Source organism: Saccostrea cucullata, unplaced genomic scaffold (genome assembly GCF_032062105.1).
Source record: "Saccostrea cucullata isolate Sc308-1 unplaced genomic scaffold, CSIRO_AGI_Scuc_v1 ctg7521, whole genome shotgun sequence".
Lineage (NCBI taxonomy): Eukaryota > Metazoa > Mollusca > Bivalvia > Ostreida > Ostreidae > Saccostrea > Saccostrea cuccullata.
The window spans coordinates 39,744-65,540 of NW_026937071.1; the positions used below are offsets into that span (position 1 = coordinate 39,744).

The 25,797-nt window shown below is 33.1% G+C and overlaps 2 protein-coding genes across 3 annotated transcripts; one reads left to right on the forward strand and one right to left on the reverse strand.

Moving 5' to 3' along the window:
* The first annotated feature begins 1,296 nt into the window (after window positions 1–1,296).
* LOC134247177 (uncharacterized) lies at window positions 1,297–15,709 on the forward strand. Its single transcript, XM_062729517.1, has 6 exons — window positions 1,297–1,543; window positions 9,589–9,699; window positions 9,793–9,874; window positions 10,321–10,488; window positions 10,578–10,678; window positions 15,335–15,709. Exons 1-6 carry the CDS (start codon window positions 1,403–1,405, stop codon window positions 15,398–15,400), a joined length of 669 nt encoding a protein of 222 aa, XP_062585501.1. The 5' UTR covers window positions 1,297–1,402; the 3' UTR covers window positions 15,401–15,709.
* A 191-nt stretch (window positions 15,710–15,900) lies between these two features.
* LOC134247179 (uncharacterized) lies at window positions 15,901–24,424 on the reverse strand. 2 transcript variants are annotated; one of them, XM_062729520.1, is made up of 3 exons: window positions 24,161–24,424; window positions 20,755–21,219; window positions 15,901–18,603 (listed from the first exon to the last, which is right to left on the reverse strand). In XM_062729520.1, the coding sequence occupies exons 2-3, from the start codon at window positions 21,212–21,214 to the stop codon at window positions 17,669–17,671; spliced, it is 1,395 nt and encodes a 464-aa protein (XP_062585504.1). In that variant the 5' UTR covers window positions 21,215–21,219; window positions 24,161–24,424; the 3' UTR covers window positions 15,901–17,668. The 2 variants fall into 2 exon arrangements, with proteins under 2 accessions (XP_062585504.1, XP_062585503.1); XM_062729519.1 differs by lacking the exon at window positions 24,161–24,424 and having other exon boundaries at window positions 20,755–22,038.
* Between the last annotated feature and the right edge of the window lie 1,373 nt (window positions 24,425–25,797).

The following is a 25,797-nucleotide window of genomic DNA, read 5'->3' on the forward strand; positions in this document are numbered from 1 at the left end:
TTTTATTTCAATTTTCCTGTATAAATCGAGCCGATCTAAAAATGGAAATAGCTATTTTTTAATTAATAAAACGTCGTTGATGTATCTGAATTTCAAATTGAAAATTCTCTGCAAGCGTTTTTTTTTTCTTCTTTCTTGTGGAAGATTTGAATAAAGACCTCTTCATAGGAATATAAAAACAAGTCGCCTAATAAAGGAGCATCTCAAAAGACTACTCAAATATTGTGAATAAGGAACTCCGGCATCTTTTTATATTAACTTCAGAGTATTTGTATGTGGAGTCAGAGTGATTGCTAACATTTGTTATTTTGTTTATGACCATTGACAAGTTGTCTGAGTTCTGTTCTTATTGAAACAATTAAGAAATTCGATTCTTAGTTGTTTTAATTTAATGTTTAAAATATTTATAAAATTGTCCGCACGAACTATCTCTATAAAGGAATTTCTAAATTGCGTAAACAAAATATGTATTATTTATTTGGTTTTCTGTAAAATTGAAATTAATTTTTATACAGCATCGTAAAAATATCGCATGTGAGCATATGTCTTAAAGAGAGAAAACATGTATTACATACATGTAAACTTGTACTAGTTCATTTTTATTATCATTTTCTGATTTAATTTTAATCTTTCAAAAATCTGTAAGTAAAAGACTTAGATATAAAATTCTAATGTAATATTACTTTTTTGAAGCGTATCTCATCATTTGACATATCTTTATTATTTTTCATTCGACAGTCTACGATTCTGGACGACTGCAGTTATCAATTTCTACTTTTTTTTACCACAGTATGCAAATGGTTTATGGTTTTTTCTGCTGTCCCTTGTTGGTCCCATTTTTTTTTATATAAAGAAACGAATTCTTGTAAATTTTCCAGCTTTTCATAGCTTTGTTAAAAATGGAGAGATTTTTTGTGAAACTTTTCACATGTTTCAAGTATTCGAATCCGATGCGCAAAGTGCATCTGTATAGTCCTAGCAGCACATTTCATAACAGACAAAGACAATCTAGGACTATAGGGAGTGGGGAGAGAGATTTCAGGAGGGATGGGGGAAGAAAGGGGGCGTGGTGGAGGGGAGATTTAGAGGAAAAGAGTAACATAAAAAGCAGACTAAAGGTAAATGAAAAGCACTGACACTCCCCCCTGAAAATAAAGTACCTGACCTGGCCATGAACTCTCAAATAGTATTATCAGTATGTATCATTCACTACATGTGTATTTGCATCGACATCAAATTTCACTGACTCAACAAGGAATTTCCAAACATATTGTAAACAGGTACGCCAAATAAACAAGTCACGAGAAAATAAGACTCATGTGATCATCGCTGTATATATATAAACATTCTGTATCCGGAAGAATTGATCGAGATCAGACGAAATTCCCCCCGAACAAGAAGAATGAAATCCATCTTTCTCACAGTTCTGACCGTTCCCTTGCTTTGTCATTTAACACAGGGATGTTGTACCCCCGAGCAATGGAGAGGAGACATGGGGTTCCTAGTCGGCACTAATAAAAACGGCAAAGGGGGATATGAGGCGGTAAGTCTATACAGCTGTACTGGATATTAACCTCTCTGTTTATGTAAGCATAGTATATTTTGCTACGATATATCATAGATATTTATTTAAATGGCATGCGTAAACACACTTGCAACAATTAATTAATAACAATGGCTAAAAATGATTAGAAATCTTTAAGAATACAGTGAGGTTGCCAATAACGAATCGCACCCGTTAACGAATCACTTTCAGATGAAGATTCTGTATTTTTCTTATCAAAGTCCAATACTTAGCTTAACCTACCCTGTCATGCTGAATTATTCTTGCTTTCATCATATATCATGAAATTATTAAATTCAACTCGTTTAATGTCCTAATTTTTAAATAAACATGAACAAGCTTTTTTGTGACGCTGACCAGAAGCGTATATGCAAGCAGACTACTTTCACTTTTCGGTACCGCTCCAATGTGAATCGTACAGTCTAGGTAAACAAATTTGGTGCAGATGTTTAATAAAATTATGTGTCTAAAAGCACTGAAAGCGTTATACAATTTCTAAATCAGAAATTAACAGTAGTCGCTTTAAAGTTGGGGGTACTTAGGTTTCCAATAACGAATCACTGTTTCAAGAAATATGAGATGCAGGGATACTGTCCAAATTATAATTTTTCGTATGCGTTTTTTTTGCACACCAGTTACAGTAAAAAAACAAAACAACAGAAGATGTCTACCAAAAGCGTACAAACAATAAAAGTGGTTAAAATACACATAAACAAAATCAGCAGTCAAAATCAGTAAGAAGTACAGAGCATGTGGATTCGAGAATGTCTCCCGGTGGTATACGTGCATGTAAGCTAATGTGAAGACATCGACGATAGCCAAATAAAAATCATCATGATTACCAAACAAAATTAAGATTTAGAAATTTTATTTATTTATCCCTTTGCAATTTAAACTTCCCTACTAAATCATTATTTCCAACGATACACCGTTTGCAGTTTTCCTATTCCCTAAAAAAAATATTTCAGATAATCAATTTTTATTTCTTGTCATGATCAAGATCAAGCTCGTATAATATAAAATGCATATTGCTAACAATACTTTTTCAATTCAACATCAAGCTAAATAAATTATAAACAGAGTATTATGATACCCCCCCCTTTTTTTTTCAACATATACTAGTTAGTAAACATATGATTTAAATTACATATTGAGAAAATGATATGCAGACTGCAGCCTTTTGCCTATATGGAATATATGCCACCACTGTCTTCACGTAAAAGGGAGAAAGAGCACTATGAAAGCAGCTAGAGGAGAATGAGCTGTCTTACTCATTTCTATAGAGACGATGTACAGTTGAAGTAGACCCATGCATATAAAGTGAAAGGACAACCTCCAGTATTTAATAAATCGGAATACTGGTATTTAGTCTACTGTGGATATTGGAATGGAGAAATCCAGCAAATGAATCCCAACATCATTATTTGTAAAGTTGTCTCTGCTCATTGGAGGAAATTTAGGTGTTGGGTCGACATTTTGAAAATATAATTGTTCCTTTCAGCTTTAGGTATCTCTGAAGCCAGGCTCGTAGGAAGCAATTTCAGTTGGTAAGTAGGGGGGGGGGGGTGCAGAGCCATACATTTTCAGTTGAGGAGGCACTATCAACCACCAAAATTCCTTGAAAATTAATTGATCAAGCATAAAAAGGTCATCTGACGTTGTTTTTTTTTTTTTTTGAGGGGGCACAATCATATATCTAGCGATATATTTTCTATCTAAATAGCGACAAAATTATGGGGAGGGGGTGTGGTAGCTCAATGAGTACAATTTTTGAATAAAAAATTAATTCTTCGACTGTTTGCAGTTCATCATGCACATATAAGTTTTTACGTCCTCTTATATCAACTAGTCATTTGTTTTCCCTATGATTTCATTGCTGTTGTTTTTACATTAATTGTCGGATGCAAACAACTCAAAAAATTCCTATCTTTTCTACTTTTTTGGGTGGTGGGTGGGGTTTGAAATATTTTAAGGCATAGTAAAACGTTACGTAATAAGGGACGGTCCCGAACCAGAATAATCAGCTTTATGTCACGTGATTCGGTAATGGAGAAAATGATCCGGTAAAGGAGAAAACATCGTTAACACAAGTACAGCGATAATTTTTTATTTAATCAGTGGATATTGGGGAAATATATATGATGTTATAAGTAAAACATAGTACCACCAAACAAGGTTGTAAAATGAATTTAACTCAAACTCAGGTACGAAATATCCAAGCAAATTTACTAAGTGATTCGATAACGGCAACCTCACTGTATCTTAAAGAACTGTCAATTTCAAATGCATGTTTTCATGTCACATGCATTCATTTATAAAGACATGTGTTATCATTCGAAAGTTTCTGTAAAGTGACAAACACTAAATGCTAAGACCTCAAATTTTCTTCATTATGCTTCAAAAAGTTTATCGCCTTATACTATGAAATGACCATATCTTAATTAATATTTCCTGATTTTTCGAAACGGATATAAACATAGGTAGGGTATATGGGGTTCAAAAGGTCGCAACATTTATCAAATATTCGCACAGTAGACTACCTTGTTGCAAGTGAAAACTTAGTAAAACAAATTTTATATTTCAGGGTATCTAGTTTTATTCCTACTCTTTCTGATTGTCACTGTAAAATATCATGGGAAGTTCTAGCAAAGTTTCAGGAGAGTTCAAATGTTACTAATACCAAAACCTTGCACCCTGCCCCTCAAAATTTTAAATGGAATGAAGATTCCCCTATTAAATTTCAATTGGCTCTAAGTTCAAATAAGATACAAGAAAAAATCAAGTCTTTTTTAGATTCCTTTATTACAGAAGCTACATCTACTGATGAAAAAGGCTGAAGAATTTAATGACATAATCATAACTGCTGCTAACATGTCATTAAATAGGACAAGTCATAAAAGAAAGAAAAAAAGCACAAAAATCAAAAGTAGTTTGATTCAGACTTGCAAACAATGCGCTGTAGACTGATTGCACATGGAAAAATTTATAATAATAATAAATTTATAATAAAGATAATTCTGCAGCAAACATAGATCCTGAAACATGGGTTAATCATTTTCGCAATCTTCACTCTGTGTGTGATAATTCTTTTAATTTTAGGATACAAGAGAAAGATTTAATTTTGGCTGACATGGAGAATAACCCATCCTTTAATGAATTGGATTATATGATTACAAATAAAGAAATTGTTGATGCAATAGCAAATTTAAAATATGGAAAAGCCAAGGGACTTGATTTGATATCTAATGAAATGTTAAAGCATAGTCAATCTTATTTACTTCCCTGTATACATAAACTTTATAATAACTGTTTCACATATGGTTTTTATCCTCAAGCTTGGAGTAATGGGTACATAAGTCCAATTTTTAAGTCTGATGATCCAAACAATCCTGCAAATTATAGGGGTATCACAATTACCAGCACTCTTAGCAAGTTATTCAACAGTGTTTTGAACTTTAGACTAGATAAATTTCTTCAAGAACATAATTTAATTCATCAATCTCAGATGGGGTTTACCAAAAATGCAAGAACATCTGATCATCTATTTGTTCTAAAATGTCTAATTGATAAATACTGTAGCACAAAAGAAGGAAGACTCTATGCATGTTTTGTTGACTTTCATAAAGCTTTTGACAGTGTTATACATACAAGATTAAAGCTAAAATTACTTAACATGAATGTTGGATCTAAATTTTATAATATCATTAGTAATATATATAAGAATAGTCAAGCATGTGTGAAAATTGGGAGATTCTTCTCAGATCCATTTCAAATACTGAAATAGCTATAGGCGTCCGTCAAAGGGATAATTTGAGCCCCTCCCTATTTAAAATATTTATCAATGACTTTCCATCATATTTAGATTCATGTATTGATGAAGTATCGCTTCAGACACAAACTGTTAATTGTTTAATGTATGCAGATGACATTGTTATTTTATCCTCATCAGCTAAAGGTATACAAGCAAGACTCGCTAAACTTGAAAAGTACTGCTCTGATTGGTGTTTAAAGGTAAACATTCAAAAAACAAAAGTCATTATATTTAATAAGGCTGGTCCATACTATGGGCAGCGGAAAGGGCAAAAATTACAATTATAAGAAAACAAACATTTATTTTAATTTCAATGACCATAAAAACTGAACAAATGATATACAATGCATAATCAACAGATCTTTTCGCATAACAAATATACATTAAAGCAAAACCAACGAACACGTACGTAACAAACATACATGAATGCAAAACCAACGACCATCTTTGCAATACAAACGTACATAAAAACACGACAAACGAAAAAAAAACTTAACCAACGTGCACGCGGTAAATCTAGTCTTGGCTCCCGACGGTCCCGTTTTTTTCTTTTTAAATTTCCTTTTTTTTTTGGCGATTTCTTTTTTGTCGGCGCACAGAAAGTCTTTACACTTCTCAGGCAAATTTTTAGGTTTAAAAAACTTCATTAATATATAAAAACTTTAACAAATTTGCGTATTTATTACTGAATCAGCAGTATCATCTGCCAAAAGCGGTAAATCTAGTACTCAGCTATGCGAAAACCACTGGAAAAAAGGACACCGATGTTTTCGTAGAATCGCGATTAAAGACAACAAACTGAGGTACAGTTTATATATATATATTTTTAATAAATGAAAACCCTCATTTACATGCTAGATAATTTGTATTCACAGAAATTCCCCCTACATTTTATTTTGTATAGAACTCTTTGCCACATTATGTTTATGTTCCCAGGCTATACAACATGGACGTGGTTCTACCTCGGATCCCCCTTTAATTTTTTTCCTTTTGAGGGGGGGGGGTGGTAATTCATCTTAAAATTTAAAATGAAAGAAAAGAATTTACATAAAATGTAAAAAAAAAAAAAAAAAAAAAAAAAAAACATTCTCCTGAAGGCCGTTTCGTCAATTTTTGTTGTTGTTGTTACAAAAGTTGGTTTTCCCCAATTCTTTAAATATTACAAGAATCTATTATGATAACTTTACATTACAGTGGCATATCATATAACAGGTACGTAGCAACAATTCCCGATTTTAAGAGTAAGGTCAAAAAAGGGTTATGTAGTACATGTATATTAGGAAAAAAATTGGTACTGAAAGAAGTTGAACCTAACACCCCCCCCCCCATACACACACACACACACACGAGATTTTCGAGTTTGGGCTATATCATTTTAATTTCCTTTTTGTTTTTGCTTGTAAAGTTTTTAAAATCTTTTTTTCAGCTAGATTGAAATTTTTTCTCCGGTTACCCCCTCCTTTCAAAAACGATGCTACGTCAATGTATAACAATGCAGTACTTTCATTTTGCATTATTTTACCATATAAGTACATTGTTAGATTTAGCTACATGTATTTTTATGAAGATTTTGATAAAAAATCTTTTTTGAAATCAAATCATTTTGATGCAATGAATTTTTATAGAATTTAATTGTTCATTTTTTTTTTAATTAACACCACTAATTTTCACTGAAATACTAATTCATAATTAATAAGAAATATCTTCTCAATATCAATACCTTTAATATCTTTAAAGATACATGGACACAGATTTGAAGTTAATTTTATTTCGTCTTAAAGTTATTGAAACAAGATTGCCACTTTTCCTAAGTATTAAGAATAAAATCAAAATTTGTGAGAGTGCAAGGATGTGTCAATCAAACCCGTCTTAAAATTTGAAGTTTTAATAACTTTAAGATGAAATAAGATTTTTAAAATATTTTTTGTGTGAAATGCTATTAAAATGTATAAGTCGTAATATTATACAGAAAATATTAACTTCAAATCTGTGTCCATGCACCTTTACTGTCTACGACACTTACGTCTCTCTGTTTCGATGTTCGTTTTTGGTTTTCATATTTATAACGGAGTACTACATTTACCGCTTTTTGGAAGGCGATACTGCTGATTCAGTAATAAATACGCAAATTTGTTTAAGTTTTTACATTTATTGAATTCATTTAAAAAGAAAATGTGCCTGAGAAGTTTGAAGAGTTTCTGTGCACCGACAAAAAAGAAATTAAAAAAAAAATCCGAGACCGTCGGGAGCCGGGAGTCGGGAAGACTAGATTTACCGCGTGCACGTTGGTTAAGTTTTTTTCATTTGTCGTGTTTTTCTGTACGTTTGTACTGCAAAGATGATCATTGTTTTGCATTCATATATGTTTGTTACGAACTTTTTTGTTGGTTATGCTTTAATGTATACTTGTTCTGCAAAATGGTCTGTTGATTATGCATTGTATATCATTTGTTAAGTTTTTATGGTCATTGAAATTAAAATAAATGTTTGTTTTCTCATTATGGTAATTTTTGTCCTTTTCGCTGCCCATACTGGTCGTAATATTACACAAAAACTAATGTTTCAAAATAATATGATAGAATGTGTGCCTAGCTACAAATATCTTGGAGTCCACCTAAGTGTATCTGGAAGCTTTCATGTAGCAAGATTAGAGCTTTATAAAAAAAAAAGCATTAAAAGCATATTATAAGTTAAGAAAGGATTTTATTGATTTGAACCCTAGGATTAAAACCAGTATACATGTATTTGACTCTACCATTAAACCAATTCTTTTGTATAATGCAGAGGTGTGGGGTGCAAGTAATATAAATACTAAAAAAATTCCTAAACTGCCAAAATTTAACAGTTGAAGACTGCTTTAAAAATCTACCCTGTGAAAGAATACACCTTAAATTCTGTAAATATATTCTCGGTGTTCATAAGAAAAGCACAAATTTTGCAGTACTGTCTGAATTGGGAAGGTTCCCCCTGCATTATGGTATTGTCAGGCTGTTGATTAAAAGTTGGTATAGATTTGAAAATTTGTCCACAGAATTTCCTTTACTTAAAGATGCATATGAATGTAGTAAAAAGCTTTTGTGAATGGAAAGAACTCATGGTTTGCATTTATACAGAAATTAAGAAAATTACTGAATATTAAAGATGAAGTTATTTGTTATGGGAAATATAAATTTAAGCCATTTTGACATAAAATTTTATTAGATTATTATGTGAAAAAATGGTATACAAGTCATAAAAGGTATACCGATGGCAAATTATCCATATATGTGAAACTCAAACAAAATTGGGGTTATGAGAATTATTTATCAGTTGTTAAAAATTTTCATCACAGAAAATCTTTATGTAAATTAAGAAATTCCTGTCACAGATTACAAATTGAAGTGGGAAGATTTACCAATATTCCTCGAGAAGATCGATTATGTAATAGACATGTAATTCTAACAACATAGAAGATGAAACTCATTTTTTAATAACATGTAAAAAATTTGATCATCAAAGAAAAGAAATGTTTCAGTTAATTAATCATAAATTTCCACTATTTTCAGCTTTAGATGATGAACAAAAACTTTATTGGTTACTCAATACAGAAGATAAGGAAACTTAATTTTGTGGGCAAATTTATAAATGATAACATGATATAGCAGCATTAGTCTTTTATACATACATGCATATTTGATGTATTCCTTTTAGACAGAATTATTGTTGAAATGATTTATGTCAATTACCAATTGTATAATTGTTTTGCTATTCATTGGCTTATCTTTTCCTTATTATTGTAACAATTTCATACTTGTCTGTTATGGGCTCTAAATTAGAAATAAAATGTTCTGTTCTGTTCTGTTCTGTACTTGGCGAGATACCCTAATCGTGTACTCTCTTTTTAAAATATATATATACTCTATCCCCTACCCATATAGACTACGAAGGCAGTGGTAGTTGATTTTTTTTTCTTAAGAAATAAGGGTTTCTTTATTACATAAATACGTGCACATGTTTGTCACGTGATGTACTCACAACTTTTAAGGGCTCTATGGATGACCAATCCGTCCTAGGTCTTTATGACATCGAATTTTACTTCTCGGATAAAACGTACTCTGTGTCGAACCTTTTCTTATACAAGATGTACAATATTGTTAAAATATTGCCAAATAGAAAAAAACACTCAGATCTATATATATCATGATAAAAAACATAAAAATGCGTTTTAATGTAGGGAAAAGTCAGGCTTTTCTATGATGCCAAGAACACGAAGATAGCCGCTTTTTCAGAGGGAGTTGTAGACGGCAAATTCTTCAGAGGTGCAATGATCCAAAACTTTGAACAAGTGAGTATTAAACACAATTTAAATAATTTCGATATCACATGTTACACATTTTGATATTCATGATAATGATAACAAATGTTGTCGTTACTTAAGGGAGTTCAATATGTTGTACTGAATGGTAACTGCAATACAACAAGATTGGCAGGAAAAGAATTTAAGCCCGCCTGCGTGCCTAGTAAGTTTGTTTCTAGTCTAAAGCATGGATATAGGCAAATATCATTTTTGATTAATTGATTATTTTTGTGCAGAGTATTGCAAATATATTTTGAAGAAACTTTTTGTGAACATCTACTGATGATGAAACTTTAATACCTTTGATTAAAGGTAAACTAAATTGTAAAAAAAAAAAAAAAAAAAAGGTTATTTGCACGATTTTTGGATGCAGCAGAACATTTTTAAGCGTTAGTCTAAATAATTTACAACTAACTTCAAAATATCTACAATGTAAAACTTATCAATGCTAAATTTACATATGTAATAAAATGCAAATTTTATTTGATATCAATTTAGTTCGAGGTTGTATAAAGCCTACTGTTGCAATCGTTTTGTTAGATTTTTATGTTCAGAAATACTATGTGAATTGGTCCATCACATTGTTTTTCATATCTTTTACCTTTACAGGGGAAAGCAAAAAATTGAGCGACACCCACCTGGGTACATCTACCGACTCTCTGGATGTCAGTGCGTATGAGATTACTCTAAAGAAGGTCAGAGGGAATGCTTACTTTACGGTTACTAACGAGTTATGTGTTCCTATCGGAGAGACTGTCACTGGGGGCACAGAGAAAGGTAGTAATAGAAATCCTACAGAAAACGGGTGACGTTTATATTATATGTATAAATAATATAGACTAAACATACACTATTATTGTTATAAGGAGGATTCATGGCCACCATCGGGTACACAGGAGTTGAGCCCGGGATAGATGATCCCAGAGTTTTTGACAAACCAAGGGAATGCAGAGATAAAATTGAAGAGGTAAATAAAAGTAAAACAAAATAGGTATTGTAACCACTTTGACCCTTTTTTTTCAGATCATTACTTGCATAGAGGATATTCAATGTTTTGTACTTCAATATCGATTTATTTAACCAGTGGGACATGATTTTTTTTTTTTACATTTTCACGAGTGCAAAGCACGCGTAAATATATTTTTTTAAAAATCCTTTCTCACTAGTGAAAAAAAATCGATATTCAACTACTAAAAATTGGATTTTTTGTTTTTATTACATTATCTTTGATTTTTCTTTGGTCTTGGTCTTTTTGAAATACATTCATAAGAAATATGATAGTTGTTAGTTGAGCGGCTGAGATATAGTTAAGTGGTGTGAAATTGAAAAGATTGTTAACATGGATTACAACAACATATTTGCATGGAGAAACTTTGTTTTATTCTCTTTCATAATGGTTTATGTACTCAAACTTATAACAGGAGTATTTTTACTACACTTTTTGGGAGGAAAATCTCGAATTTAACCGCACTTCTGATATTTGTCAGAGAGTGAAAGGATAACTGTTGATGTCATTTTCAATCAGATTTCACTATTAAAATGAAATAAAGAAAAGTACACTTCAGTGTTATGCAATATCAATTTCTTGATTCACCTAAGTAAAAGAGACGGCTAGATAAATTATTTCAGCTTGATTAATATTTCTCAGTAAATGTATATCTGTATGGTGTTATTTGTATCAGAAGATAAAAAGATATTTGAAGCACTTGATACTAGTAATTGAAATCGATTTGCTAGCATATTTGATTATTTTTAGACCAAATATATATTTGAGTCAACTTGAGGTTGCATTCTTAAACTATTGCAATGGACATTATTTTATCAATCAATGTAGCAATTTAATCTGTCAAGTAGTAAGTCAGTGGAAACCCTATTTAATAGTGTATCCCATTCATAACTGGACAACTATAGCACTTTGGAAAAAGTTTAATATAATAGGTATCATTCTCATTAGCCATGGAGTAAAATAAGCACTTCATATTTATATATATATATATATATATATATATATATATATATATATATATATATATATATAGATATACATACATGTAGTAGAAAAATAACAGAACGCCGATTGAAACTCTACCGGTTTCAATTATATCATCAGGAGTTTGACATATTGCTATAGATACAAACATTTCAAAGTATATTGTGACGTCATGTAACGTCAAAAGTGTTGCGCTTTAGTACAGTTCATTGTGACGTCATTATGTTACGTTATTACGTTAACAGTTAGACAAATAATGCGGGAAAATTGTAAATAGTCTATTATGACAGGGCGTTTAGCTTTGGTTTAAACAATGAAATAAAATGTTTTTCCTTGGTTTCACGTTCCTTTTCGGAAGTCTTATTATAGAACTTGTATATAGGAAACACTGTAAAATTAGGAAAAATGTTTTCAGCACATGTTCTAATATGTCCGCTCACGGCAGTACACTGGTATTCAGTTTGACGAATTTGTTGACGATGGACGGTCATGCGGTGTCTTAGGGTGTCCCCGGTTTGGCCAATATAATGCTCGCCGCATCCTGAACATGTCATGACATATATCAAATTTGAACTTTCGCAGGTAAAAGAAGAATGAATAACGAATTTTCTTCCGTTTTTAAAAATAAATTGTTCGGTTTCCTGTAAAAAGGGACAGGTTCCACATCTTGGATGATGACATTTTTTAACACCGGCTGTTTCCTCTGTATTGCTAAATTTGGCTCGTGTTAAAATCTTCTTTAAGGATGGACTCTGTCTTTTACTCTTGATCAACTGAAATTCACTGAATACGTCTTTCATCCTTGGATCATTCTCTAAAATTGGCATGTTGGTTTTGATGACTTGGAAAAATTCTTGATTTTTTGGATTGTGTGTAGATACGTAGGGAATGAGATTTTTTACGTGTTTTTCTTGTATCTGAAGTAGGCTGTTTCTGTCATGTAGTTTGGCGTTGTCTATTCCTTTTTCAATTAGTAAGGTTGGATAATGCCTTTGTTTTAATAATTCCCGTAACTCATCAAGTCTGACATTTAAAATATCCTTGTCCGATATTATGGTACAGAGTCGCCTAGCTAAATTATATGGAATGTTGTACTTCGTTTTTCAAAAACGTTTATTCTAGAAAGTTTAAAATTCATATTGGAAAATAACTTTATGAACTTCGATGGAACAACCTACAGACAAAAACTTGGAACAGCTATGGGAACCAAGGTTGCCCCGACATATGCCACACTTACGTTGGGATACCTTGAGAAAAATTATACAAAACCGTGGAAGAAAATTTTGGTGTTGAGTGCAAACATTTTATTCGAAACTCCTGGAAACGATATTTGGATGATTGCTTTATAATCTGGACCAAATCTACCGATGAATTACAAAGTTTCTATGATATTTTAAACAGCATGAACCCCAACTTAAAATTTACAATGGAGAGTGACGAAAACAAGTTACCATTTTTAGATGTTATGGTCATGAAAAAAGAAGGGAAAATCGTAACTGACGTATATTACAAGGCCACGGACACAAAACAATACCTTCTCTACGATTCCTGTCATCCAAAACACATCAAGAACAACATTCCATATAATTTAGCTAGGCGACTCTGTACCATAATATCGGACAAGGATATTTTAAATGTCAGACTTGATGAGTTACGGGAATTATTAAAACAAAGGCATTATCCAACCTTACTAATTGAAAAAGGAATAGACAACGCCAAACTACATGACAGAAACAGCCTACTTCAGATACAAGAAAAACCCGTAAAAAATCTCATTCCCTACGTATCTACACACAATCCAAAAAATCAAGAATTTTTCCAAGTCATCAAAACCAACATGCCAATTTTAGAGAATGATCCAAGGATGAAAGACGTATTCAGTGAATTTCAGTTGATCAAGAGTAAAAGACAGAGTCCATCCTTAAAGAAGATTTTAACACGAGCCAAATTTAGCAATACAGAGGAAACAGCCGGTGTTAAAAAATGTCATCATCCAAGATGTGGAACCTGTCCCTTTTTACAGGAAACCGAACAATTTATTTTTAAAAACGGAAGAAAATTCGTTATTCATTCTTCTTTTACCTGCGAAAGTTCAAATTTGATATATGTCATGACATGTTCAGGATGCGGCGAGCATTATATTGGCCAAACCGGGGACACCCTAAGACACCGCATGACCGTCCATCGTCAACAAATTCGTCAAACTGAATACCAGTGTACTGCCGTGAGCGGACATATTAGAACATGTGCTGAAAACATTTTTCCTAATTTTACAGTGTTTCCTATATACAAGTTCTATAATAAGACTTCCGAAAAGGAACGTGAAACCAAGGAAAAACATTTTATTTCATTGTTTAAACCAAAGCTAAAGGCCCTGTCATAATAGACTATTTACAATTTTCCCGCATTATTTGTCTAACTGTTAACGTAATAACGTAACATAATGACGTCACAATGAACTGTACTAAAGCGCAACACTTTTGACGTTACATGACGTCACAATATACTTTGAAATGTTTGTATCTATAGCAATATGTCAAACTCCTGATGATACAATTGAAACCGGTAGAGTTTTAATCGGCGTTCTGTTATTTTTCACTATTTAAATACTTGTGTGGATTTTTTATCAAACTTTTGGATATATATATATATATATATATATATATATATATATATATATATATATATATATATATATATATATATATATAAAAATCATGTTTATGAATTAAACAATACACTTATAACCAGGAAGTAAAGATCTGCTCTTGAAACACGTCTGCTCTTGAGGGACGTTACTTTCAATTCCAATTCTTTTCCCACAATTCTTCGATATCACTATACTATGATCAAAAAAAAGTAGGGGGGGGGGGGGGCAACTATCCCTTTACAATGAACATTTCCTATAGTAAAGGTAATGTTGGGTATATGTTGGATATATTATACAACTATTACTTCAAGAGAAATGCTTACTCATTTGTTGAACATAAAAAAAATGCCATAAAATGAGATTTAATATTATTTCAAAATAGCTGTGATTTAGTTCTTCATCAAAAAGTGGGGTGGCACAGATATACTCTTGCCCCCCCCCCCCCCCCCCCCCAGATCTGAAAGTGGAGGGGGGGCTAGTGCCCCCCCCCCGTGACTACGCCTATGTAATATTATAATACGTGTATTTAGTTCTCATTTAAAATAAAATAGATAATTGTTTTTCATTCAATTTATCCTGTTCTGGTCAATTTTTTGTGAAAATTTATTGTTAAATTATTGGTTGGATATCTTTTTATGTAAATAAGTCAAGTTAAGATTTGGGTTTGTGCATTATTTACTAATCTTCTTTTAATTTACAGACAATGTCTGGGTTGAATGTCATTTGAAATTATTACTATAGAGACAGTCATTGTTGACCATACATTTTAATTAACAAAGTGTAACGTATAAAACAGATTAAAGAAACAAGAAATTACCGGAAATTTCGGGAAAATTGATCAGTACGCCAACTTCTGTGTCACATTTATGATTTCATTATGGACATCAAATATTCACAAGTCGATTTCTTTTTTATTAGATTGGGTTTATTTCTTAAATCAAGGCATCATCAACTTAATACAGTTTGTTTTCTTCTCATTGCAGGGGGAGATCGATCTCTTTGAAAAGTTTGGAAGGTTAAACCACAAAATGTCCAGCCTGTTTAGATAAATAATGCAGTATATAGCTAACAGAAAATCCTACGAAACAACTTTCATCATACATCTTTTTGTCACTTCGAGTCTCTGAAACTTTTTTTTTTACCATTTTGCACGTATTTGTATTGAATTTCTTACATACTTACATGCTTTTTGAACAATATTCCAGACCTTATAACTGTGTACCTTTTTTTGCCTGAAAACAAAATTTTTTGATACAAATTATTGAATATTTACATTTTTTTGCATAATTCATAAACTACCTTATACTATAATTCATATTTACATCATTTTTACTTTGAATAAACTTTTTTGTCCTGTTGATTATTTTCTCTTGTTTCTCCTGAAAACTTCTTTGACATTTATATCCAAATGTGAAAATCAAATTAAGACAGACGAGACGTTCCTTAATAATAAATAAATTTATGTCTCTCACTATTTCCTAGATACAAACAGCTCACCGCAGCTTTGTTTTGCTCAGAATTCTATTTCAATTACGACAGGACAAATATCTGTGAGAATGAAAATGTCATTTATTCAATAGTAAATGACGAAAAATTAAGTTTTACAAACAAGGGGGGAAATCAGCAAAAAACAAAACAAACATTTTGCACGCACATATAAATATATACATTTTACAAGATATGAACACATACGTTCTGATTTCCCCCATAGAAAATAGGTCACAAAGAAAACTTTAGTTCTGATTAGATACAACATAAACTTTATAAAAAATTACATACGGCTTACAAAAAGCAAAAGATGGCGACAAATACGGCCGATCTGAAAAAAGTGTGACATCAAGAACGAAAACTTGTAAAACAGCAATTATAAATAAAAATGGTTTTTACATCATAGACAGACTTCGCTATACAAGTACACTGTATATATACTTCTAACATATGAAAAAATCCATGTCTAAGCAAAAATAATAAAAAATAAAATAGGTGGACATGAGAATGGGGAGGTGGTGGGCAATTAAAATCCAAAGGGCTAAAAACGTGTGTCCTCGAATCAATGTTTGGCAATAATAACAAAACCACGTGACTCTTTATTTAATTCTCATTGGATAATGCGCCATCTGCTTGGCTCATATTTCCTGGGGCTCAACACAGGGTTAAATCAACGGGGGTTCCAAAAGGGGGCAACTATTTTTACAGGAAAAGTATCGCCATAAATGCTATTATCTACATAATAGGTGTTTTATGTCTCTCACTATTTCCTAGATACAAACAGCTCACCGCAGCTTTGTTTTGCTCAGAATTCTATTTCAATTACGACAGGACAAATATCTGTGAGAATGAAAATGTCATTTATTCAATAGTAAATGACGAAAAATTAAGTTTTACAAACAAGGGGGGAAATCAGCAAAAAAAAAAACAAAAAACAAACATTTTGCACGCACTTAAATTATAAATATATACATTTTACAAGATATGAACACATACGTTCTGATTTCCCCCATAGAAAATAGGTCACAAAGAAAACTTTAGTTCTGATTAGATACAACATAAACTTTATAAAAAATTACATACGGCTTACAAAAAGCAAAAGATGGCGACAAATACGGCCAAAGATATGATCATCAGATCATATCCCACGCCATCCAAGGTGAGCTGCAATTCATTAACATAATAAACTTTGAGAATAGATAAAGCGAACGGAAATTTGAAAGATGTACTTAATTAATTGGTGAGCCAGCACATTATTGGGAGACCTTTAATTTTTTACAATAGGTTGTTTTAGCAGTTAAACACTGACCTTAAGGAACCAAATTTAAATTGACCATAATAATATTACACGGTAATGTGGTTATAGCAGTTAAACACTGACCAGTAGCATTCAATTTACTTTGACACTGAATACACCGTAGATTACAATGGCTACAGCAGTAAAACACTGACCTGAATATTTTCTTATCATATCATAAAAATCATGACCATTAGAATGATGAATACAGCAGTTAAACACTGCCCTGCGTGGAAAAAAAAAAAAAAAAAAAAATAAAAAAAAAATAAAAATAAAAAATAAAAAATAAACCGTGGTAGGGATTCATGCATGGTGCTATGTGACACATTTCTAGCAGCAGTAATACACTGTCCTGTACAAGCAAGTTGTGCATATCATTATTTCATACATGTACTAGCTAGTATATTGCTTTTTAGTAAGATAGCAGTAAAACACTGACCTATTATGAAGTATTAGATTGGGTAGTACATGTAACTACGGACAAGGATATCAAACAGAGAAAGCAGGGATTCGAATATAACGCTTCAAAGCATTAGAGTTCCAACGACCCAGTTGCTGTATATAATTCTCGGAGTACCCCTTTTTGAGCAGCATAAGTTGCAGCTCCAATTCGGAAACTATGACCTTTGTATAATGCTGGATTCAGACCTGTAAATTTTACTGAGGCTGCAAGTTGCTTGGAAACATAATTATATGAAAGTGGTGTGCCATCTTTAAACTGAAAAAGTGGGCCTGAGCGATGTGAATATTGAGACTGATAAACATAAAATGCATTGACAGGACATAATTCTGAATTGGCCGAACTCTCTAAGCAAATTATTATAGGCTCATTCATCTTTTGAGTTTTAAAGTGACGCAAAACTAACTGAACACTGCAGGGCTTTTGCCTTTTGAATTGAAATGTTATATCTTGCACCTGAATGACCTTGTTGTGGGCAGCACCCTGCTTCACAGTCACCTCACCCATCCTAAGGAATGCATGAAAACAGAGTAAGAAAAGGGCTCTTAACATGATATGATGGTCCAAAACAGGGACAGTAATTGGCAGAGCTTTAATAATTTGTTCTAAAATATCTAAAGTAATCGGAAGGCGTGAATCTGCAGTGTGAGACAATTTGTGACAACCTCTTAATATTTTTTTGACAATAAACATTTGTGTAGGGTCAGGTAAACCAAGTAGCTTGTGAACATAGCTTAGTGCTGATATATGAGAAGATATTGTACTTGCACTAAAATGGGAGCCATGGAGATGAGCAATGAAGTTGCAAATATCTGCCACCTGTAATGGTAATGATGTTTTAGCTTGAAATGATTGAAGGAGCTGCCATGATCTTCTGTATGCTGCTTGTGTGGAAGATGATAATGATGCCGAGAGTAGAGATTGTGCCTCACTGGTCAAATGTGCAGCAGACAGTCTGGTATGGGTGTTTGATCTTCCATCAGATGTGGTGCCAACTGCCGGGCAGCCTGAAATTGGAACCGGGATAACTTGTCTGCAATGACATTCAACTTGCCCTTGATATGTTTTGCTTTGAAATGTATGTTGTTATAAAGACAAGCAAGAACAAGTCTTCTTACAAGTCTCATAATAGTTTTATCTTTACTTGACTGTTTATTTATGACTTGAACAATAGCCATGTTATCTGTTAGAAAGAGTATTCGTTTGTTCCGCAGTTGACTGCCCCATATTTCTAAAGCCAGTACAATGGGGAATAATTCTTTGATAGCAATTTGAAAGGGATATAATTCATCTGACCATTGTTGAGCAAACCAATGTTCTCCTAGTACAGCCGCAAAACCAATAGACCCTGATGCATCTGTGTATAAACTGATAAATTCAGAAGAATCCCAATTTTTGGCAAGAAAAACTGATTTTCCATTGAAGTGCGATACGAACTGCAACCACATGTTTAAGTCAGCCCTTGTTTCTTTTGTGAGACGTACCCAGTAGTAAGGTTTTGAGATGCCACAAGTAAGGTCAATAAGTCTACGCAAGAAAGCCCTCCCCGGTACAACAACTGAACAAGCAAAATTTAACAAACCTATTAAGGACTGTAATTCTCGTAATTGTACTTTTTTCTTTTTAGAAAAGCCACTAAGTTTATCACGTATCTTTGCAACTTTCTCATGTGGTAATCTGCATTCCATGGAAATGGCATCAACCTCAATACCATATATGGTCAACCGAGTTGTAGGTGCCATGGTCTTTTCCATGTTAATGGGTATATTGATTTTCTTGCATAAGAAGAGGAAACGGGCTAGATCTTCACTACACTTTGAAGCACTAGATGCAAGAAAGAAGAAATCATCAAGAATATGAGATATTCCAGAAGCATGATATTTATTATACATTATCCATACCAAGGCCTGACTAAGTTCCTCAAATATTCTGCAAGAACTACTTGCTCCCATCGGGAGACAACGATCATAATAGAATTTCTTATTCCAAGTGAACCCAAGTAAATGATAATCTAGGGGATGTATGGGAACAATGCGGAAAGCATCCTTAATGTCAGACTTTGCCATCAATGCACCCTCACCAAAAATTTGTACCAATGAAATAATCCTATCTATTGTATCATACTGAACTTCCGAATTCTCCCTAGGAATAAATGAGTTCACAGAGTACCCCTCAGGAAAGGATAAATCGTGGATAATTCTGAATTTCCCTGGATCTGACTTTGGGACAAGACCAAGTGGTGATGAAATAAAATCTGGGAATGGTGGGCCATCAAATGGCCCCGCTATTCTTTGAGATTGTAGACCCTTTAAAATATGTTCATCAATGATTTTAGGATGCTCCTGTGTAGATTTATGATTTTGCAGGGATGAGTTTGAGGGGGAACCAACACAACCTAATCTAAACCCAGAAGTAAATCCTTCTACTAGATACTGAGATTTTCCCTTGTCATAGCCCTGTAATTCATTTTGAAGGGGTAGTGGTCTTACTGGGGTTGGGAGAGGTGTGGGATTGACTAGATTTTGTCCTATCTTTAACATAGCATTTTGTTCGGGGATGCTTGTATGAACATTCTTGACAAACATGGGCATATCTACATGTGGATGCATTACATTGCTCTCCTCTGTTGTATGCGAAACACACACGTTGGGTACGAAAAGGATTCTTTCTTCCCTGAAACTGATTGGTTTGTTTTTGTTGGAATTTAGACCCCATAGCTGCTGCTTTTAACCTAAGCTCATTAATGGGTTGTTCCCAGGGAAGATGAGAGGACTCCCTCAATTTTCGAAAGGTTTCGTCATAGCTTCTCCAAGCTTCATCCACATGCATTCTGCTCATCTCTCTAATAGTATGGCAATACTTAAAAAGGTGGCATGCATCATTAGGATTCTTTTGTAAGTAAATGCATGCAAAGGTGAAAAATGCATCCGTCCATTGGTTAATGGTTAGGGGAGATTTTTGTTTTTGAGTGTGTTCCACATCAATTTTGCCAGCTTTAATTGTTATGGAAAGAGGGTCTTCAGGTTGGTTAGGGAGCAATGTTTTAAAATCAATAAATTCATTCGACCAAATTTTACTCTTAATTTTTGATGATATGGTTGCCCCTAATGGTATACTATCTTGTATTGTAATGGGGGTAATAGTGCGTGCTGACTCACCTCGCATAAAAATAGCATCTAAAATTGTGTTAACATTGTCCGAGTTTTCAGGTGTTGATCTGGAAGCGTCGGCGAGTTGAGCATTAGAAGTAGGTATGCTGGCCTGGACCGCACCTGAGGAACCACTTTCTTTAGCTGCGTTGGTTGGAGTCTGAGATTCTTCCGGATTTTGCGTGGCAGTTTGATTGACATTATTTGTTGTGGTGGCGTTCACTGTGTCTTGAGTGACAGCCGAGACTGTGGACTGGGATGCTCTCACTTTGTCCTGTTCCCTCACGATATGCTTTGCTAGTTCCTCATAGTTTATTGCCGAGGACAAGGCATTTAAGGTCATCGGTGGGTCCGCGTCCCTTTCCTGAGCCTCCGACGGAGTACTTCTTACTGTTACGGGTATTTTCTTTTTAGATCTTGTGGCCTCCGTTGTCGCCTTGCGCTTTACACCTGGATTGCCTCTTGGCATCTTTGCTAAAACAGAAGAACACTTGTTATAGTTTACTTGTATAGATAAATACATTTACTGAAGAGTCATTTAGGTTGTGCAGTTCTTAAATAAAATGTAGGTTTAGTGAACCAAAGTAATATGAATCTATGTTATTCAACCAGCTATATATCAGAAACTGCAACTGACCCTTGAAGAAAGACTTTCAAGTAAAACTATCACCATGTTTATTGAAATGATAGATTATAACTAACCTATAACTGAAATACCATATATATATGCCCATATACATATAATTTTAGCCACACTGAAGGACTGGAATTGTACCACAAATAATAACTTTAAATAACATAATAATCTGAAACTTTTAAGTTAAATTAGTATTTGAATATAATACTGACCAATTATTAAATGAAACAAACTGCTGAAATATTATACTGAATATTTCCAAAGAAAACTGTTGGAACATTATACTGAATGTTCCTGAAACATTATACTGAATGTTTCAAAAGAAAAACTGTTGGAACATTATACTGAATGTTCCTGAAACATTATACTGAATGTTTCAAAAGAAAACTGTTGGAACATTATACTGAATGTTCCTGAAACATTATACTGAATGTTTCAAAAGAAAAACTGTTGGAACATTATACTGAATGTTCCTGAAACATTATACTGAATGTTTCAAAGGAAAAATTGTTGGAACATTATACTGAATGTTCCTGAAACATTATACTGAATGTTTCAAAAGAAAAACTGTTGGAACATTATACTGAATGTTCCTGAAACATTATACTGAATGTTTCAAAAGAAAAACTGATGGAACATTATACTGAATGTTCCTGAAACATTATACTGAATGTTTCAAAAGAAAAACTGATGGAACATTATACTGAATGCTCCTGAAACATTATCCAGATTGTTTTCAAATAAACAACTTTTGAAGAATTAAACTGAATGCTTCTAAAGGAAAAACTGTCGAAACATTATATACTTAATATTCCCAAAGAAAACCTGGTAAAACAATAAACAGAATGTATTTTGAAGCAAACTTTTGAAACATTATACTCAATGTTCTATCAATATATAAGATTCCCATGTAAAATGTTGAAACATTATACTAAATGTTTCCCAAGAACAATCTGCTAAAACATCTGAACTGAAATTTTACTACAAGTAGCAACCAACATGTCATACTGGTATTATAATCTATAATAAAACAGAAATAGTTATGTCTATCACAGCAACTGAAACAACTGTTCTCTACGTTTATGACATGTACATTGAATTTAACCATGAAATTGCGTCAAACGATAGGAAAATAATGAGATAACAAACAGGATGTCTACGAGGAACACTTTGTTTTACTAAATGATGCCCAGTATACTAAATATCATCACTGAATGCTTATATCAAACATAAGAAAGATTGCCAAACATTAAACTTTTGTACCCTTTTTTTCTGAATTAGAATAAATATTGAATGAGACTATCTACAGTCAACCATCATTAATGACTTAAAAATGTATGATCAAATATCCAGACAATGGTACTTAATTCAGTACTGAATCATTAGCTATACTGGCCTAATTTCCTTTGAAGTGATGATGATGGCATTGCGTATACTGCGCAGAAACTTCCTCATTGGCTGATCATTGGACGGTGTGCACTGCAGATGCGGTGCGTCGATTTACCCAAAAGGACCCAAAAGGACCCAAAAGAACCCAAAAGGACCCAAAAGGAACCCAAAAGGACCCAAAAGGAAATTGATAGCAACCCAAAAGGACTTAAAATTAAGATAATAAATGGATATATAATAAACATTTTTATATTTTATTGAATCTAAAACTATTTTTTTGAGTTTAAAATTTGGGGTGAAGGTGGGAGGTCCCCCACCGAACCCCTACCCACCCACCCATCCCCGGTATCACCCCCGATACCATATGCCTAGAACATGTCATAAAATAAAACTTTTTTCATTTATTAAATATCGTATAGTAAGATATGGTAAAACAGAAGGAGTAGTAGATTAATACTTTGTTAATTTCAGCTAAAAGAAATCAAAGCATGCCTGACCATATGTAGTGTTTGATGTGCTATAAAAGTTGTATGTTATTGTTACAGTTGCAACGATATATTATGTTTTTGCCAACTTTTATGTAAATGTATAATATGGTATATTCGTAATTTACTTCAAATTATTGATTTTCAATGTATTATGATATATTAATAAAAGTCCTTTTGGGTCCTTTTGGGTTCCTTTTTGGTTCCTTTTGGGTCCTTTTGGGTCCTTTTGGGTTCCTTTTGGGTCCTTTTGGGTCCTTTTGGGTAAATCGACGCACCCCTGCAGATGTACTCCATCTGGTCCCAGATATGAGAGGCTATTCCAGAACCCCCGGTGAGGCCAGTAGACAATTCCTTTCAACCCAGTTGTCATCTCCCGTAGCGCCCGATTTACCTCGTACACCGTGTCATTGAAATTGATACATGCTGCATAGGGAAGGCGACGCAGTAATTGGCCGATAATTACTTTTTGAATACCAACCCCTTCATGTAAATAATTTGCAAGCGAAAAAATGTCTTGTGCAATTTTTGAGGCCTTACTTTCAGCAACAATGTCATTTTCACCAATCTGTAGAAAACAAATATCCGGGACATTTACAAAATGCACAATGTTAGCATCGCTTCGAAGATGCCGTAAACACAGACCCCCTTTTCCTCGAATTGACACAAAGAACTTATCAGTGTCCAATCGTAGATTAGGAATGTTCTGTTGAGCTGCATAAACTTTCAAACGCCGTACATAAGAATGGCCAACTATTGCCACAGAAATTGTTTGATCCGCCGCCATGACCGACTATCCCTGGAATCCCGCACATAAACAATCTCTTTTTCCAATGATGCAACCAATGAGTAGTCCGTAATATCATACACAATCGATAATGTTCGTAACAGAAACAAAACTTACAATTTCAGAGTCCAATAATGGATACAAATGCAAAATCAATTAAAATCCAAAGGGCTAAAAACGTGTGTCCTCGAATCAATGTTTGGCAATAATAACAAAACCACGTGACTCTTTATTTAATTCTCATTGGATAATGCGCCATCTGCTTGGCTCATATTTCCTGGGGCTCAACACAGGGTTAAATCAACGGGGGTTCCAAAAGGGGGCAACTATTTTTACAGGAAAAGTATCGCCATAAATGCTATTATCTACATAATAGGTGTTTTTTCTAAGAGTTTGTCATTGAAGTATTGCTACTTAAACATGTTTCCTCACAAAAAATTGAGGTACCTTACCAGGCATTTCTGCAAGATACGAGGGGTAGTTTTTCTTATATAATCCTTTGGGGAAGAAAAATAATTTTCCAATTTCAAATGTTTAAGTGTTTGGATTTTTTAAAAACGTTTAGAAACTGGTTTAGAAAGCAGAATGTTATTAAAATTTTGAATATTTTCCATACGTTATGAAGATATACAAAACAGATTTTGAGGAACGTCTCATCTGACCTTAAGTACAGGATAAAAGGATTAAAGATATGTATGCTGTGTGAAACAGTTTTTTTTCACAGCTGAAACCAAATAAAAATTTCTGAAGTATGATAAGCTATCAAAAATGAAGCATTCTTGCAAATGTGACGAAATATTATTCGGTATTAACAAAGTACCGGTCGGGAAAAGAACACGATATTCTCATGACGTCGCGCACGGCGTCGGTGTAAAAAAGTTAATAATTAAGTATTACGGCGGCATATGCGCTATTTCCATAATTTTAAAACAATTCACTATATGAAAACTATATGTCATTCGGTCGGTTATTGTATACTAAATACATTTTAACAAAAATATTGATAAAAAAATTCCAATTATCAAATATATTAATGGGATTTAACCACTAAAGGTTTAATCTATTTGTCAAAGTGAAATAAATAATTGCGGTCTGGTCTGGTCGAAAATGCATCGGGTTCATTGGGCAATTTGTACGGTATTTATCAGTTCCTTTTATAGTTTGGGGATATTAGTAGCACCTAGCAAGAGAACTCTGACGTCACGGCATTTATTCGTCATCAGTCTGTGCCCAAACTTTTAGAGGTAAGGATGTTTAGAAAATACAAGAAGATTATTTGTAATTTTATGTCGGCTATTTCTTAGTATATTTACATGCATTGACTTACTAATACTTGGTAAAAGGCGATTTTATTATTTGTTCTTCTCGATGGGTGAATAAGCTGTCAATTTCTGTCAGATTGTATGATTCGAAATTATCTCGGTCAACTGCACAGTAGAGCTGGGTATCGCGGCTGAAAAATCGTATCGCGATATATTGCAATATTATATTTTGTATTGCAATATATATATCACAATATAAAATTTTTAATAAATTTTGCTTTTCATCAATGTTAAAAGAAAACAAAAACTCAAATTCCATGTATTCTCGAGTTGATATTACAACTGCCTGATCGCGTTGTGTGTATGCAAGTGGCAAGCTAAGTTTTTGTGGCACAACTTTAAGAATCAAAATGTAATATTCAGATTCTGCTTTAACATGAAGGGCTTTCATGTAACAGTTGTCGTCTTTTCGTTTCTGATAGACATGTCTCT